Source organism: Nomascus leucogenys, chromosome 8 (genome assembly GCF_006542625.1).
Source record: "Nomascus leucogenys isolate Asia chromosome 8, Asia_NLE_v1, whole genome shotgun sequence".
Lineage (NCBI taxonomy): Eukaryota > Metazoa > Chordata > Mammalia > Primates > Hylobatidae > Nomascus > Nomascus leucogenys.
The window spans coordinates 52,498,271-52,516,427 of record NC_044388.1 but is presented as its reverse complement, the minus strand read 5'-3'; the positions used below and the strand labels follow the sequence as shown (position 1 = coordinate 52,516,427).

Here is an 18,157-nt window from a genome sequence, read left to right as displayed (position 1 = left end):
GAAATTAATGAAAAGAAATGAAATTACCCAGAACACAATGGAATATTTTAAAATGGGTTTGAGATCAGCAATTGGTACTTAATATGAGTTTCTGAAAGTATGACAGCAACAGAAAAGTTGATCTTAGCTTCTGAAAGTTAATAAAGCTGAGTACAAAGTTTAAGAGATTACTGCCTAGAAATCCACAATTAATCAAATTAACTCCACCTACATTAAATAGACTTGTGGCCTTAGGCATATCTGCCATTACTTTATTTAAGTTAGGAAGGAATTTATTGCTTTTCAGTATGCAGGGTCAGTGACAGAAAAGCTGAAACATCCATGGATCATCTCATGTTTTTACCCTATTTCTTTTGAATGAATAAGTAGATATTGCCAATTTGCCACTTCTATAGTTTGGATACGGTTTGTTTGGCCCCTCCAAATCTCATGTTGAAATGTGATCCTCAGTGTTAAAGGGGGGTCCTAATGGGAGGTGTATGGATCATGGGGGCAGACTCTTCATGAAGAAATGGAGGATGGGGGTAGTAGGTATCAGTGAGTTCTTACTCTATTAGCTCCCAAGATAACTGGACGTTAAAAAGAGCCTGGCACCTCCCACCTCTCTCTCTTGATTTCCCTCTTGGAAATGATCTCTGCACAAGTCAGCTCCCCTTTCCCTTCCACCAGGAATGGAAGCAGCCTGAGCTGCTCACCAGAAGCCGATGCTGGTGCCATGCTTCTTGCATAGCCTGCAGAACCATAAGCCAAATAAACCTCTTTTCTTTATAAACTACCAGCTACATGTATTCTTTTATAGCAACAAAAACAGACTGCAACACCAGCCTTGCTAAACGCTGCCAATACCTTAATGAAGTAGGTGATCGCAGCAGAAAAATGGCAGATCATTTTATATAATCATGTTATATTATTTGTCTTAATCTCACGTGATTAACAGCAGCGGTAATATATTAATTCCATCTGGCCTGGGTACCTGTGGAGTCACTGTAAGGCACGTAATTAGATTTATAAGGGCTGTCTGCAATTATAATTTGGCTTAAAACATTTGGAGATATGAAATGTGCACTACATTTCTGCTCCATGAAATTCTACAGATGCTTTAGAATGAAAACAGTTATTCAAGAGAATAATCACATTGTATTATTATAATAGAGTGTTACATTGGCTGGATTGAACCTGTGATTTTTCTGCAATTTTTCTATCGTGAATGCACTTACTACAATTTAATTCAGCTTGCCCAGCATGATCAAAGATACTGTTGGAGGAGGGGAATCAGCAAGGATCCTTGCCTAGCTGGGGACTCAAGACATGACTTTGACATGATATTGTCAATTGCAGGCCACAGCAGTGAGGGTGGGGAAGTCCAATGGCCAAGTGGAGTCCCAAGGCAGATGCACTGGAGGCATAAAAAAATCCAACGGGTCAAGTGCAAGAGACCAAATGCATAGGGGTCAGTAATTTAAAGCAGTCATTATGACCTTCCTCTATGAGGTGAACGTAAGCACTTCCAAATTTAAAAGAAAGACATGAGTAGTCAGCAGAGAAACTATTAAAAAAAGCCAAATAGAAATTTGAGAATTGAAAAATAGAATACCTGAAATTTAAAAATACACTAAGTGGGCTCAATAGCAGAACTGAGATGAGAGAGAATAATGTCAGTGAATTTAAAGATAGATCAGTAAAAATTGCCTATCTGTAAAACAAAGAGAAAAAGGACTAGAAGTAGGTAAGTAGCCACGGGAGCCTGTGGGACAATCTCAATATCACTGGAGTCCCTGAACAAGAGATGAAAGATATCAGGACAGACAAAATATTTGACGAAACAATGGACAAAAATTCCTCAAATATGGCAAAAGACATAAATTCATAGATTCAAGAAGTCTAGAAAAACCAAACAAAATAAACTCAAAGAAAACCATGCTAACACACATCAAAATTAAACTGCCAAAAACCAAAGATAAAGAAAAATATCTAGAAAGCAGCCATAGCAAAATGATATATTTTGCATAGGAGAGCAACAACTCAAATACTACAGATACTAGTGAATACTAATGATTCCTCATCAGAAACCACAAAGGAGGCAGTGGAGCAAAATCCTTAAAGTGCTGAAAGAAAAAAAAAATGTCAACTCAGAATTCTATATTTAGTGAAAATATCCTTCAGGAATGAATGTAAAATAAGGATATTCTCAGATGAAGAAAAACAAAGAGAATTCATTGCCAATATATCTAAGAAAAATTCCTAAAGGAAGCTAATGTGGAAGACAAATGTTCCTAGAAGAAAACTTGAAACTTCAGGAATTAATAAAAAACAGTAGAAATGATAAATACCTAGTCAAATAATACTTTTCTTTTTTTAAGTTATTGAAACTATGTATGAAGTTTGAAGGCAAAAATTGTAACACTGTTTGGGAGGGTGTCAATGTATCCAAATGTAATACAAATGACAACTACAACATAAAGAGGGAAAGAAAACTCTATGGTTGCCAGTCTTCAACATTTTACTTGAAGTTGTTAAATATTAAATCCAGATAAACTAAGAGTATGTGTGTATATATATATACATATATATACATATATATACACATATATACATATATACACACACACACTATATATGTATATGTGTGTGTATATATAATATCATAATATTATGTACATATATTCTTTGGAACAACCACTGGAAAAATATATAAAGAGATTGATATGGTTTGGCTCTGTGTCCCCACCCAAATCTCATGTTGAACTGTAATCCCCATGTGTTGAAGATGGGGCCCAGTGGGAGGTGATTGGATCATGAGGGCAGACATTTACTTTGCTGTTCTTGTGATAGTGAATTAGTTCTCTTGAGCTCTGGTTGTTTAAAAGTGTGTAGTGCTTCCCCCTTCATTCTCTCTCTCCTGTTCTGCCATGTGAAGATGTGCCAACTTCTCCTTCACCTTCTGCCATAATTGTAAGTTTCCCAAGGCCTACCCAGCCATGTTTCCTCTACAACCTGCAGAACCATAGTCAAGTAAACCTCTTTTCTTTATAAATTCCCCAGTCCCAGGTAGATTGTTGGTTTGGGTTTCTTGTTGTTGTTTTGTTTTGTTTTGTTTTACAGAGTCTTGCTCTGTCTCCCAGGCTGGAATGCAGTGCCACAATCTCGGCTCAACCTCTGCCTCCTGGGCCCAAGCAATCCTCCACCTCAGTCTCCTGAGTAGGTGGGAGTACAGGCATGTACCACCATGTCTAGCTAATTTTTTTGTATTTTTTGTAGAGATGGGGTTTCACCACGTTGCCCAGGCTGGTCTCAAACTCCTGAGCTCCAGCGATCCACCTGCCTCAGCCTCCCAGAGTGCTGGGATTACAGTTCAGGTAGTTCTTTATAGCAACGTGAGAATGGACTAATACAGACATAAACCCAAAAACAAACAACAACAACAACAAAAAATAAACAAACAAACAAAACACCCCAATGGATAAGTTAAAATGGAATACTAAAAATAATTCAAAGATGGTAAGGAATGAGAAGAGAAGAGCAAAAACAAACAGAAAAATAACAAAATAGGAGGTCTACATCTAATTATATCAATAATCACATTAAATGTAAATGGTCTAAATATATCATTTAAAAAACAAAGATTGTCAGATTGGATTTTTAAAAAAACAAACAACTATATGTTGTCTACAAGAAACCCACTTTAAATATAATGATACACATATATTAAAAGTCAAAGAATAAAAACAGATAAACCAGGCAAGCACTAATCAAAAGAAAGCTGTGTTGTCTACATTAATATAAAAAATAGACTTCATATAAAGGAAAATTACCAGGGATAAAAAGGGACAGTACAAAATAATAAAGGTCAATTCATCAAGAAGACATACAGTCATCAGTTTGTATCCACCTAACAACAGAGCTCCAAAATGCATGAAGCAAAAACTGATTGAACTGAATAGAGAAATAGTCACATTTACAATTACATATGGCGACATCAACACTCCTCTCTCAGTAATTTATGGAACAAGGAGACACAAAATCAGTAAGTGACAATGAATGATAGGATGCACATTCTTTTGACAACACATGGAATGTTCACCACGATAGGCCACATACTACTGGATATAAAACTAACAAATATAAAAGAACTGAATTCATACAAAGAATGTTCTTGGAATAAAGTGGAATTAAACTAGAAATAAGAGAAAGATCATGAAAAATCCCCAAATACAGCCAGGCACAGTGGCTCATGCCTGTAATCCCAGCACTTTGGGAGGCCAAGGCAGGTGGATCACCTGACATCAGGAGTTTAAGACCAGCCTGGCCAACATGGTGAAACCCCATCTCTATTAAAAATACAAAAAAAAATAGGCATGGTGGTGCATGCCTGTAGTCCCAACTACTCCGGAGGCTGAGGCTAGAGAATCACTTGAACTCTGAGGCTAGAGAATCACTTGAACCCAGGAGGCAGAGGCTACAGTGAGCTGAGATCATGCCACTGCACTTCAGCCTAGGAGAGAGAGCAAGACTCCATCTCAAAAAAAAAAAAAAAAGATAAATTAATAAAGTTTACAAATAAATTTTAGCAAGTAGGCAAACTCTCAAATACACAAACTGCAAAAAATAAGGATTGACTATGTCTTTCTAATCTTATTTAAAGTCAAGCTGCTGATTTATGGATGGAATTTTAAATTGAATTCTTTCTTATACAGAACAGAGAAGGCAGGAGCACCTTTGCTGAGTCAATAAGGATTCCATCTGCCTACGAACCATGGATGCCATTCTTGAACATTCTTCTCAGCCCTTAAATGCATGTAAATTATATAACATTGTCTTGAATACATATAATTGTCTTTGTGGCTCTCTGTGGTTGACTAAATTGTAGGTATTGTTCTTATGTATTCATTAGGACAGGTAAATTAATTTAAGCTGTGGTGTAAACAAGAAAAAATGGAATGACTCCAGAAAAAACAGCCATTTCTTATACAGTGTATCTATCAGTTCCAATCATTTTCAGACGGACAGTCCTCCAAAAATGATTTTTTTTTGCTACAGAAGGATAGTTGAAAAGTAATCCTCAAGTACAAGGTCAGGTTAATGCTTGTGCAAAATACAGAAAGAGTAGAAAAAAGAGCCCTCAATGAATGAACAAATCACACAGGTGTAAAGCACTTAGAGAGCGGTGATAACATGAGCCAAACGTTTACTTTTGAAATGACTTTCTTCTCTAAATTATAATGATGGGAAATAAGAAAAACACTCCAAAGCAGGTAATATTCCAGCATGTTATTTTTAATATCTCTGACATATAAGATTGTGTAGGAAGGTGATACAAAGCCTAGCTAGGAAGAAGAAAAGAGGGTTAATTTTGTAAAGGAGGCATAATAATGCCACAGGTTTAATTTATCTCAAGCAATGTCATCCAACTAAAGCAGGAAACAATTATGATACAGAACATTGAACGTGGACTAATCATTTTAATGACTAATGAAAAAAGCTACAATAGATTTTTCACCCAGAAATTCATAGAGTTAAATAACACCATCGTTGCCTTCGTACCACCTTTTCCAGTTCATCTCGGCACAGGAACTTGGCAATCGTCAAAGTCCTTTACCTTTAGCTGCCACTCACTGAAAAAGCAACATTTCAAACCACAAAAACACTCATGTTAACACCTTCTGACAACTTAATAAAAAGGTAGCAACTGACTCACAACCTATTATCGAATGTGGAAAAGCATGCTCTAGAAGGAAACTTTCAACAGCTCATCCATCATCCAACAAACCTTCACAGAGTACAGTATTTTCTGCCAAGCAGTGTGTCCAGAAATGAGAAATGGGGTTGAATATAGGGGATAATTCTTCCCAGGATATGCCCCTTGTAATAAAAGATTACTAATCAGACATAAAACACAGTGACATGGGGGCCAGAAGAAGGAAACGCCCAGGAGACTGTAGGAGCTCAGGACAGGACTAACCAGTGGGTGGGTCAGAGGAGATTCCTGGATATGCCAGTGCCTGGAATGAGAGAACCTGGAAACTCAGAGAAACTGAAATGGGAAGTTAACGTGTGGGGCTGGAAAGAGGTGCCTGAGACAGTAGGCAAGGGCAAATCTTGGGGCCTTATTTGCCAGTGCTAAGCAGCTTGGGTTTGTTTAGCAGGCAAAGGGGACTCACTGAGAGATTTTCAGTCAAGGGGAGAGATCGGGGAGAATCGTATGGAGTGTAAGATTTAAAATTTAGGGAGACCAGCCTGGAAGCAGGGAGAGAATGGATTGCAGAGGTGGGACTAAATTAGCAAAACTGGGAAGTGGCTGCTACAGGAATCCAGGTAACAGTAATCTCAAAATCAATGAGGGCATGAATTAAGACCATGTAGAGGGATATGAGATGAGGGGGGAAATTAAAAAAATATATTTAGGAGACAGAACCACTAGTATGTGATGAATGATAGATGTGAGGTGTCAGTGAGGTAAGGGAATCAAAGACTCTTCCAGATTTCTGGCTTGCACTGTTAATTGGGACAGTGTATCAGAATTGTTCCTCAAGACTGAATGTGACAGACTTTGTATATGCTGTAACAACAGTATCTGATGATGTAAATATTGGAAATAAAAATTATCATGACTGACAGAGTCATCATGTAACATTCTACTCTGATGTAATCTACTCTGTGATCTTAAAAAAGAAACATTCACTCTACCACTCAGCACAACACTGTGAAGTTGATGTGCTGACCCCAAGGAGTCATTACAGCCAGAGACAACACCTCCTGGGCACCTGCTAAGAGAGTCTGAGATTCTCTGAACCCAAAGAACATCAACGGCCTCCTAGGCAGCATCAGTCCCTTGCAATAAATAAGACAGGATCTAACCAGACTGGAGGACCCCCTCCCCAAGATTTTCATAAGCTCCAGGGGAAGCTGGTTATATAACAGGGAGAAGATTGGAGCTTTAAAGAGGTCTTGACTGAGTTTCTGCCTTTCCTACTCTTACCCAGAATCATTACACCCTGAAGATATATCTGGAGTCCAGGATTTCACTGAGAACGGGATAGCTGGGCATGCCAATTGTATCTTCAATGGCTCTCTGCTTGCTCTCAGCACGGAATCCAAACTCCTTAGCACAGATACAACGATCTTCAAGCTCAGGTGAAGCATCTACCAAAATCACAATGGTTCCCTTTTGCTGCAACTGGCCCTCCCACCCACAGGGCCATGGCAGCCATGTTTACAAGGCATGGTCTGGACACCTCTTAACAGTTTAGTAAACCAAATATGGACCCAAGATGACCCTCTGCCAGGAATGTCTGTGTCTTTAACTATCTCCTTTTTCTCAAATGCTGGATATAACGGGGCTTTAGTAAATGACAGCTGGTAGATATGCAAATGATTTCTCCAATAGGAAAAACATTCCTCCCGAGGTTATGGTTTTATTGCTCTATGGGATATTAACCAGTTTTGTTTCTAACTTTGCAATCTATTCCAGCATTCTTTTTTTTTACATTGATTATATTAAACTAGTCTTTTAACTTCTTCTTTAGCACCCTGTTGGTTCCCTAATTAATGAGCTAAGTAAATCTTTGACACATGCTCTTTCTAAATTTTTAAAATTATACTTTGAAAAAGATAAGCTAATTTCCCACACCCCACTCTTTTCTGTGGTAGGTATAAGCCTGAGAGTAGTTTGCTTGCATTGCAAAAGGTTTCACCATCAAAATATGCTTACCAGTACCAGATTTTAAAAATATTTCCATGACAGCTGTTTCATCTTCTGTCATAGAAATGAATGAGTCTTGTATTATCTGCAATATCTGATTACTGCATTTCCATTACCTCTGAGGTAACCTAACAGCCTTGGAGAGAGTCAAGGTCTCTGAGAGAGGCAGCTCAGCCTACCAACTACCACTTTGTAATATATGGAGAGGCCAGGCGTGGTGGCTCACACCTGTAATCCCAACACTTTGGGAAGCCGAGGCGGATGGATCACCTGAGGTCAGGAGTTTGAGACCAGTCTGACCAACAAGGTGAAACCCCATCTCTACTAAATACAAAAAAATTAGCCGGGCCTGGTGGCGCATGCTTGTAATCCCAGCTACTCGGGAGCCCGAGACAGGAGAATCACTTGAACCTGGGAGGTGGAGGGTGCAGTGAGCCGAGATTGCACCATTGCACTCCAGCCTACGCAACAAGAGGGAAAACTCCATGTCAAAAAAAAAAAAAAAAAAAAAAAAAACGAACAAAAAAAAAACTCTGGAGAAAGGCTTTCGGATAAGCCCAAATTGTTCTATTTGACTTTTGCTGTTGCCCCATCTACACTATGACCCAGATCTACCTGATGAAACTTAATGATAAAGTTACTTGAGACTTGGACTCTGCCCACCTGCAAGCCTCACGTCTTTGGGGAATTCATCTGATTAATCTTTCTGGGTCTGTTTCCACATCAGCTCAACAAGGAAATACCATTTTCCTTACAGGGTTGTCGAAAGACTTACAATTAGCCTGGCTCACTATAGGTAGTCCACAAGTGTCAGCTACATAAATTTAAAACGCCTAGGCACGCTTAGATAGGACAACTTGGGCACAGAATTTAGAGCGGTGGTTTTGTTTTGTTCTGTTTTGTTTATTTGGTTCTCTGGGAGCTGGACAAGGTGACACATCCAAGGCCCTTCCAACTCTTAAGAATTCTTCCTCAAAGAAAATACTTTGCAAATGCCTCAGCAGAACTCAAAAATATCCACAAACTCTTAACTGACAATAAAAACTTGGGTACTCCAAAAATCACTTCTGATCCCCAGGCGTCCTACGAGGTCTGCAAACCTTCGATTTGGGGGTGCATGACCTAGCTGCTTTTAAGCATACGCCCTCAATTGTTACCCCACCTCCCGGCTCACGGCTGGCCCTCGGGATGCAGCGACCCCTCCTCGCCAGGCTCCGCAGGACTCCGGGCAGGGCGCTCAGTGCTCCGGCAGCCGCAGGGTTCGCAGAGCTGAGGTCCGCCCGAGAGAGCAGCCGCGCCTCCAGCTCGCAGCTCCTCGGAGCCAGGCCGGGGACCATCTGTGCCCCGCCCCACACGCCGCGCAGGTCCTCCCAGGATCACCGTCCCCGCGCCCCGAACCCGGCGCACTTCCTCCACTCCCGGTGATACCCAGCCTCGCTCCGGCCCCGCCCCCGCACCTCAGCCCCGACTGCTAACCGCCTAGAGCTCTGGTCCCGCCCACGCACCGACCCCCGGCCCCACCCCCGAGACCCCGCAGCCCCAGAGGAGCCCACTGGCTAGCGATGGCGAAAGCGGCCTGGCTACGTTCTCAGCCTGGCCCCGCCCCAACCCTGGTCCCGCCCATGCCCCAGGCTCTTGCCTGGGCTCTGCTCTCGGCCCCGCCCCTCCCCCGAGCCCCGGCCCCACCCCCGAGCCCTCGCAGCCCCGGAGCCTAGGCCCCGCCCCCGAGCCCCGGCCCCACCCCCGAGGCCCCGCAGCCCGAGAGCCTAGGCCCCGCCCCCGAGCCCCCGCAGCCCGAGAGCCTAGGCCCCGCCCCCGAGCCCCGGCCCCACCCCCGAGCCTCCGCAGCCCGAGCCTAGGCCCCGCCCCCGAGCCCCGGCCCCACCCCCGAGCCTCCGCAGCCCGAGCCTAGGCCCCGCCCCCGAGCCCCGGCAGCTCCAGAGCCACCCACGGGCTGGCGATGGCGTACTTGTCCTGGAGAGTGGCGTAGCCGTGGTGTCCGAGGTAAGCTTGGAGCCCCGGCCGCCCGGCCCAAGGTCGCCCGCAGGATACCGCTGTCCAGGCGAAGGTCGCCGCCCTTGGAAGACCCTCCTTCCCTATTGTCTAGGTGGCAACAGGATTTTGCTTTGCTGGTTTTCCGGTGAGGTAGTGCTAAAAAGGGACCACCTCACACGCGCGCCCTCCTGCACCGCTGGGCCCAGAGTGGTCAGGATGGGCGCGTCGGGAGGTCAGGGCTATGGGTCTCCGTCCGCAGTCCCCAAGGTCTCCGCCTGCGTCCGCGCACGCTCCCATCCTCCTAGGGCCCGACTCCGGGCTGGTGAGCCGCTCAGCTGGGCACGGTGGTTCCCCGAGCACCCGGGCCTGCACTTCCCAGCCGGGCTGCTTCTGGGGTGCAAAGCGTCGCTTGCTAAAAGCGAGGTAAACGCAAGCCGTTATCCCTCGTGTGGACTTAACACTCTTTGCTTTTTGGAGAACACGTATGCTATAAAGTGAAATGGCCGGGTACACAGTAACGGCTAAGAAGCACGCTCCACCCGGGAACCCCGCACGAATCTGTGTATAGGGAACAAAACCGAAACAGGGTGGTGGCCTTGAAGTGGTAGAATTATGAGTGATTTTCCCGACTTTACGTATTTTCTTAAATGGTCGTGTTTTTGCTATTTGTTTTTAAAACTCACGCTTTATTTAAAAATAAATTTGTTCCACATTTTGTGGAAACTTGTACATTTCGGCTTTCTGTGGACATTTAAAATTTTTCTTTCGTTTTCTACTTGGAATTTGCCATATAAGATGCAGTTTTTCCCTTTACAGAAAATCATTTTAATATAAAACTTACTGTAGGCTGATCTTATTGAATCAGTTACTAATAGTCCAAAGTTTGAACCTAGAGTTCATTGTACCATTTTCGAGTTACATAACTGTGTTTGTATGTTAGGTTTGGGCTTTGTAACCTGTATTATTTTAATTATCTTTGATGCCATTAACTCTACTATTCAGGGTCATCGTCATGAACATCCATTTTTAGCTTGTGGCCTGAGTCCTGTGCATTGAAGTTTGCCACCCCACCCCCGCTCACTATGTGTGCTTAAAAACGTGCTGATCACCCCGCGGTGGTTGCTGTTTCTGCTGTGTTCCTGGCTGGTGGTTAAACATCCCCATAGAAAGGGGCACGCCTGCTAAGCCCCCTTCACTGACTCCCTTCCACTGCAGGTAGATTCCCTCCCATCTGCTGAGAAGGCTGTGGCTGTATCTGGAATGCCGGCAACTGCTTGTATGTTCTTTTGAATATTTCTTGTATGTTCACATCCATTCTCCCCTCCTTCCACCTGTGTGTATGTTGGAACACCAGTTTTGCCAGCAAAAAGGCCAGAATTTTTTTTTTATATAGCTTATGGCTTATCAGTGAATGCAGAGGCTGTTTCAGGACTTTGGGACACTTCACTAAATTCTGTGCACTTTAGCCTTTTGGTCTCCTGCTGTCCACTGTCTTGCATGCGCTTCACTTCTTGCCTTTGGCAAAATTTACATGGTCATTCCTATTCTGGCTGCTTTTATCTTTAGTTGCTTACAGATAGCTCTCTGGATGGTTATTTTTCCTTTTATTTAAAGTTACTACCGTTAGCTTCTGTATTGACTTATTATCTTGGAATCCTTAGAGCCAATTATTTGCAGCCAGTTTGCTGAGGCAAGTATAAAGAAAATATCTATAGACAAACATGGCATTTTGGTATGTATGGGCTGGGAACAATTAGAAATCAGGCTGCAGACACCTATGTTTATTGCGGCACTATTCACAATAGCAAAGACTTGGAACCAACCCAAATATCCAACAACGATAGACTGGATTAAGAAAATGTGGCACATATACACCATGGAATACTATGCAGCCATAAAAAATGATGCGTTCATGTCCTTTGTAGGGACATGGATGAAACTGGAAACCATCATTCTCAGCAAACTATCGCAAGGACAAAAAACCAAACACTGCGTGTTCTCACTCATGGGTGGGAATTGAACAATGAGAACTCATGGACACAGGAAGGGGAACATCACATTCCGGGGACTGTTGTGGGGTGGGGGGAGGGGGGAGGGACAGCATTAGGAGATATACCTAATGCTAAATGACGAGTTAATGGGTGCAGCACACCAACATGGCACATGTATACATATGTAACAAACCTGCACATTGTGCACATGTACCCTAAAACTTAAAGTATAATAATAATAAAATTAAAAAAAAAAAAAGAAATCAGGCTGCAGAAATGTGAGGGTTGGGAACAAAGAGAAATCAGTCTGCCTAATTGTAGTTTTCTGCAGGTCACTAGTTTCCCGGTAGTTCAGCTGCACATGAATAGAACAGCAATGAGAGCCAGTCAGAAGGACTTTGAAGATGCAATGAATCAAGTGAAACTCTTGAAGAAGGATCCAGGAAACGAAGTGAAGCTAAAACTCTACGCACTATATAAGCAGGTAAATGCCTACGGTCGAATATTATTTAAAGAATTTTGGGCAAAAGACTTCTTAAATAGATACACTGTGTGTTTACTAAAATGTAGCCTTAATATTTTGGGTTTGTCTTGCTCCTTATTCTCTGAAAAGTATATATATACACAGACACACACACACACATATACACACACACACACATATATATATATATATGCCAGTTTTTTATATTAGACCTTGAAATACTATTAAGGCACAAAGTGCCTCAGTGTCACGCCAGAGTAAAAGAGACGAGATATATAATATTCACATTTGTAGACCTTACTTAGCTCTTGATTAGAATAAATCAATTGAAAAAGGTATTTTTAAGACAATTGAGGAAGTTTTGAATAAGGACAGAGTGTTAGAAGATACCTAGAAATCATTGTTAATGGTATCAAGGTTATATAAGAAAATGTTGATATTTTTAAGAAATGCGTACTAAGGATATAGGGGTGAAATAGCATGGACAGTTGAAGTTCTCTAAGCACAGAAAGAAAAGGATAGATGAGGCCAGGCATGGTCGCTCACGCCTGTAATCCCAGCACTTTGGGAGGCCGAGGCAGGCAGATCTCTTAAGGTCAGGAGTTTGAGACCAGCCTGGCCAACGTGGTGAAACCTCATCTCTACTAAAAATACAAAAATTAGCTGGACTGGTGACACACACCTGTAATCCCAGCTACTTGGGAAGCTGAGGCAGGAGAATCGCTTGAACCTGTGAGGTGCAGGTTGCAATGAGCCAAGATTGCGCCACTGCACTCCAGCCTGAGTGACAGAGCGAGACTCTGTCCTAAAAGGAAAGGAAAGAAACAGAGAGAGATGAAGCAAGCAAGGCAGTTTGATAATTGTTGAACCTGGATGATGGGTATTGGGAATTCATTATAGTATTCTACTTTGGTATGTTTGGAAATTTTTATAACAAAATTTAAAAACTAAAGCTTTTAAGTTTCAATGCCAAAGACTTCCCTGGCATGTCTGCCTCTCTGGGCTCCTGTGTTATCTATTTTTCTGTTCTGTGATGGGTATGAGCTTCTCTTTCATATGGGTGTGTATAGTAAAAAATTTAACCTTGCCCCAAAAGAGGTGTGGCTTTGCCCTCAGCTTCTGGGAAGTGAGTCTCTAATGCCTAATAGGAGTGTCTTTATTTGCCTGGATTGTCTTAACGATGTGATTTAGGGCGGGGGCTTCAGGTTATACAGTCATGCACAGGTGATGGAGCCCCACTAAAAACTCTGGACACTGAGACTGGATGAGCTGAGCATCTCTGGTTGGCAGGCCTCCCTGTGTGCTGTCACATCAATTCTGGTAGAGGTGCCCTATGCTGACTCCATGGGGAAAGGACAGTGGAAACTCCACATTTGCTACTGCCCCAGACTCCATCCTGTGTGTGTCCTCCCTTGGATGATTCTAATCTCTGTCCTTTCCCTTAATAAACTATTAATTGTGCGTTTAACAGCTTGCAGTGAGTTCTGGGTGTCTTTCTAGCAAATTGTCGCACCTGAGGGTGGTCTTGGGAGCCCTCCAGCCTTGCAGTTGGTGTTAGCATTGAGGACAGTCAGGAGACAAGGGCAAGCCCTTATCCTGTGGACTGTGTTCCCTCTAACTTCTAGGTTGGCCAACTCTTGCCAGATGACACTATCTCTGTCTAAAGAAATTCATAACCTCCTTTACTGCCTTTTTCTTTTTTTTTTTTTTTGCTTTTGTTTTGTTTTTTTGAGACAGAGTTTTGCTCTGTCATGCAGGGTAGAGTGCAGTGGCACCATCTCAGCTCACTGCAACCTCCACCTCCCGGGTTCAGGCAATCCTTCTGCCTCAGCCTCCCGAGTAGCTGGAATTACAGGAACCCACCACCATGCCTGGCTAATTTTTGTATTTTTAGTAGAGATGGGGTTTTACCATATTGGTCAGGCTGGTCTCGAACTCCTGACCTCAGGTGATCCACCCACCTCAGCCTCCCAAAGTGTCGGGATTACAGGTGTGAGCCACCCCACCTGGCCTATTTTTCAAAGACTCTTTCTTCTTTCCTCTTTTAGCTAACTGTATTATAAAATTTTAAAAATTTTACGTGGAATTTTAAATTGCTATTTCCGAAAAGTAGCTGAGTGGGTTATTTTATTCATCTCAAAACACCCACTCCACCTAGCCTCAAAAATAAAATTTAATTCCTTTTTGCTTTTTACTTACATGTTCTTAAGTTTCCTAAGAACCAGTAGTTCTGACAGCCCCACCCTAGCCCCTCAGCTACCATTTTGTCACCCAGGTACCAAAAGTCCACCACTGAATTAGTGGTGTTTTTTTTGTACCTTTAGATGGGCTTTTGGAATATCCTGTGGGTTTTCAAGTATTTGTTGACTGGTTCCTTTTAAAGATTGTTTGCTTGAATAGTTTGATTGTTTGTGGAAAATATGATTACCGATATAAAACTAATGAACCATTAGGTTTTTTTAGAAAGCACTTCCCCAAAACCTTTATCCTGCATTATTTTCATAGACAGGCAGTTATAATTTGTTTCCAGTCTTTTTTCTGTTTTTCATGCATTTTCGGCAACAATATCAAAGAGGCTGGAGGGGAAAATTCAGATCAATTTACATACCCTGTGAAAGGATTTGGGGGAGGCATTCATGGACTTATGGATTTTATGGATCTTAAATATTTAGGGGTCTAGTTTACATAGACATTTGAACATATTGCCCCTCTCCTTTTCACAGGCCACTGAAGGAACTTGTAACATGCCCAAACCGGGTGTATTTGACTTGATCAACAAGGCCAAATGGGATGCATGGAATGCCCTTGGCAGCCTGCCCAAGGTGAATTTACTAGTTACTGTGCTTTTATTTGCTGTACTTCTTAGAAGTTCGGTGCCTCTCAGTAAGCCATTATAAATGGAGTCTTCGAGATCTTGATGTGCTTCTATTCTTTCTTCACTGCAAGGTGTTAGTTATTAGCACAGTAACTTTCTCAAAGTGCTTATTCATTGACCATGGGCTGAGGTTGTTTGTCATCGTCCGTTCAGGAAGCTGCCAGGCAGAACTATGTGGATTTGGTGTCCAGTTTGAGTCCTTCATTGGAATCCTCTAGTCAGGTGGAGCCTGGAACAGACAGGAAATCAACTGGGTTTGAAACTCTGGTGGTGACGTCCGAAGATGGCATCACAAAGATCATGTTCAACCGGCCCACAAGGAAAAATGCCATAAACACTGAGGTAACGTTACCTGCCCACGGAGTCTGTCCCGGTTTCCTTTCTTCTTCCGTGTGTTTCACGCAAAAGCTGTAGAGTTTCAGCATCATTCCTATTTTAAGATATCTCTTGTTTGATTTGTGCAGCAAGGTTGGTAATTGTGGCTACTTCATACAACAGGGTTGAGCATTCATTGTTTAGAGTTTGTGAACTTCAGGTAGGTTCTGATATACCCAGAAGGCACTGTGATTTTCCTAATAATGGAGGCAGAAATAAGTGAGTATAAATGAAACATGTTGCTTCGAGAGGATTTGCGTAGAAGCCATCTAAGGTTGGTGTAGACTGCTCCCAGAAGTATGTTCGTGTCACTTAGACGTGAAAGTAAGTCTTTCTGCTTGCATGGGGGCTTCATTTTTTATGAGCATAGGGAGAAAGGAGAGAAGGACTTCATCTTAAACAAATTGTAACCCAGCTCTGCTTTAAAGTAGCTGCTTCACTCGGCAACTTTAGTCTTTGAATCTCTCACTGAACTAGAATGCTAGTAAAATAACCACTTTAGCCCCTTCTCCTTGAAAAAAATTATAGGGAATTAATTGGATGCTTGGTGCTCAACTGGGACTAAAATTTGAGAGGACTATGACCATTGGGTCAATAATCTCCATTGTGGCAGAAAGAGCATACTCACTTTAAAATCATCTTCAGAATTTCATGAAGTAGGATATGTGTCATTCAACTAATAAAGCATTTAATGCTCAAACTTTATTTCCACTTTCCCCTGACTCATTTCTCTACAAGTGTGATAATAATAGCTACTCTGTACAGAGTATCTAATGAGTGCCAGCACTCTCCACACAGAAGTTTATTTAATTCTCACAAGGAGCCTACTGTTATCATTACTTAACAATAAAATAGATTAAGAAGTAACTTGCTCAAGTTCACATAACAAATAAGCAGCAAAACCTAAATTGAAACCCTGATAGCCAGTCGTGGTGGCTCACCCCTGTAATCCCAGCACTTTGGGAGGCCAAGGTGGGCAGATCACTTGAGGTCAGGAGTTCAAGAGCAGCCTGGCTAACATGGTGAAACTCCATCTCTACTAAAGGTACAAAAAATTAGCTGGGCATGGTGGTGCGCACCTATAGTCCCAGCTACTCAGGAGGCTGGGGCAGGAGAATCTTTTGAACCGGGGAGGTGGAGGTTGAGCCGAGATCATGCTATTGCACTCTAGCCTGGGCCTAGCAGTGAGACTCCATCTCCCCAAAAAAAAAAAGAAAGAAAGAAACCCTGATAATCCATCTCCTAATCCTGGTCTCACCAGTCGCCCTGCTGTGTGGTGTTATCATAACTATAATAATGATGGAATGAGTTCCTTATCACTTCCCTCAGGAGAAATGCTTAAATGCTTATTCATGAACAGTCATCCCTTGGTGTCCGATGGGGATTGGTTCCAGGACCTCCATATGGACACCAAAATCTGCGGAACCTGAAGTCCCCCATAAAAAGCCATAATATTTGCATATAACCTCTATATACACTCCCATATACTTTAAATCATCTCTGGAGTAAGTATAATACTGAATACAATGTAAATGCTATATTAAATAGTTGTTATACTGTATTGTTTAGGGACTAATGATAAGAGAAAAAGCCTGTACATGTTCAGTATAGACACAGAATTCTTTCCAGATATTTTTGATCTGTGATTGGTTGAACCCATGGATGTGGAACCCATGGATACAGAGGGCCAGCTGTTTTATGTCAAGTCCATGTGTCTTTTCCAGTGTATTTGTATCTATAAGTATCAGCCCTCTTCATCATTTCTTTCCCACACTGAAATCTCATCTAAGGTTGAAATTGCACCTGTTTTAAATGCATTAAAAGCTATATAGCTGCATGTCCAAGATTTTCAGAAATGTTGCTGATTTAAAATTTTGAGGCACCTTCCTTGAATACCGTTACAGTGTCTTGAAAATTCCAGCCTTTTGGCAGTCACTAACACTTCCCAGACTGCCAGGGGCTTCCTTGAGGTCACAACAGAGACGCTGCTTTGTAGAAAGTTTTCTCTGACCACCTCCCACTCTGCCCACACTAGATAAGCCTCAGTACCTCCTCTGAGTTCCCTGCTACTTCGTACTTTCCACCCCCCTCCTCATTTGAACATGTTCATTCCAAATTGAACATGTTAAGTCCTCTGTTAATTCCAAAAGCTCAAGGACTGTTTCTTTCTTGTTCCCTTTTGGAAAAAAAGTGGTTTATAGCCGGCACTCCTGCCATAGCACCAGGCACATAATGTGCACCAAGTAATTGTGAAAGGAACAAAAATTCTTTCAATTATATTGGTCCACCTTTTTGGTTATAAAATACAACCAAAATAAATGTTAGGCACTTTGCTGAGAGCTGGCTTGCCCTGACATTTGGTGAGTCCATTGATTGATGATTCCTGTTTTCAGAGTTCTTTTCTTTTCCTTGTCTTCCCATTACACAGATGTATCATGAAATTATGCATGCACTTAAAGCTGCCAGCAAGGATGACTCAATCATCACTGTTTTAACAGGTAAGACATTTTCTCAGGCATCCTAATTACATTTCTATTTTGAGGGGCCTCTTCATAGATAGGAAATTGAGTTAAAAAGCTCTAAGACCCAGGCCGGGCCCGGTGGCTCACGCTTGTAATCCCAGCACTTTGGGAGGCCAAGGTGGGCAGATCACGAGGTCAGGAGATCGAGACCACGGTGAAACCCGTCTCTACTAAAAATACAAAAAAAATTAGCCGGGCGTGGTGGCGGGTGCCTGT

General features: G+C 42.3%; 2 protein-coding genes and 1 long non-coding RNA gene across 6 annotated transcripts in view; 1 reads left to right on the top strand and 2 right to left on the bottom strand.

The window, feature by feature from the left end:
* Positions 1 to 219: 219 nt before the first annotated feature.
* On the bottom strand, positions 220 to 11,536 carry LOC105740259. The gene is made up of 2 exons (XR_001116297.2): positions 9,669 to 11,536; positions 220 to 731 (listed from the first exon to the last, which is right to left on the bottom strand). It is a non-coding gene; the product is annotated as an uncharacterized LOC105740259 (long non-coding RNA).
* The window catches only part of ECI2 (enoyl-CoA delta isomerase 2), a 20,839-nt gene continuing 12,296 nt past the window's right edge, over positions 9,615 to 18,157 (top strand). Inside the window, exons 1-5 of one of the 3 annotated variants that reach the window (XM_012509061.2) lie at positions 9,615 to 9,703; positions 12,007 to 12,169; positions 14,893 to 14,991; positions 15,198 to 15,386; positions 17,848 to 17,917. In XM_012509061.2, the coding sequence (XP_012364515.1) occupies positions 12,047 to 12,169; positions 14,893 to 14,991; positions 15,198 to 15,386; positions 17,848 to 17,917 (481 nt within the window). In that variant the 5' untranslated portion in view covers positions 9,615 to 9,703; positions 12,007 to 12,046. The remainder of the gene's footprint in view (positions 9,704 to 12,006; positions 12,170 to 14,892; positions 14,992 to 15,197; positions 15,387 to 17,847; positions 17,918 to 18,157) is intronic. The other 2 variants (XM_003272219.3, XM_030817254.1) reach the window with 2 other exon arrangements.
* Positions 14,760 to 18,157, bottom strand: part of C8H6orf201 (chromosome 8 C6orf201 homolog) — a 51,143-nt gene continuing 47,745 nt past the window's right edge. The window contains exons 7-8 of one of the 2 annotated variants that reach the window (XR_004031354.1): positions 15,397 to 15,616; positions 14,760 to 15,273 (exon numbers count right to left, since the gene is read on the bottom strand). Coding sequence is in view for 1 of the 2 variants with exons in the window: in XM_030817257.1 (XP_030673117.1) it covers positions 15,576 to 15,616 (41 nt within the window). In the remaining variant the exon portion in view is untranslated. Of the gene's footprint in view, positions 15,274 to 15,396; positions 15,617 to 18,157 lie in introns of those variants that run through there. The other variant, XM_030817257.1, reaches the window with a different exon arrangement.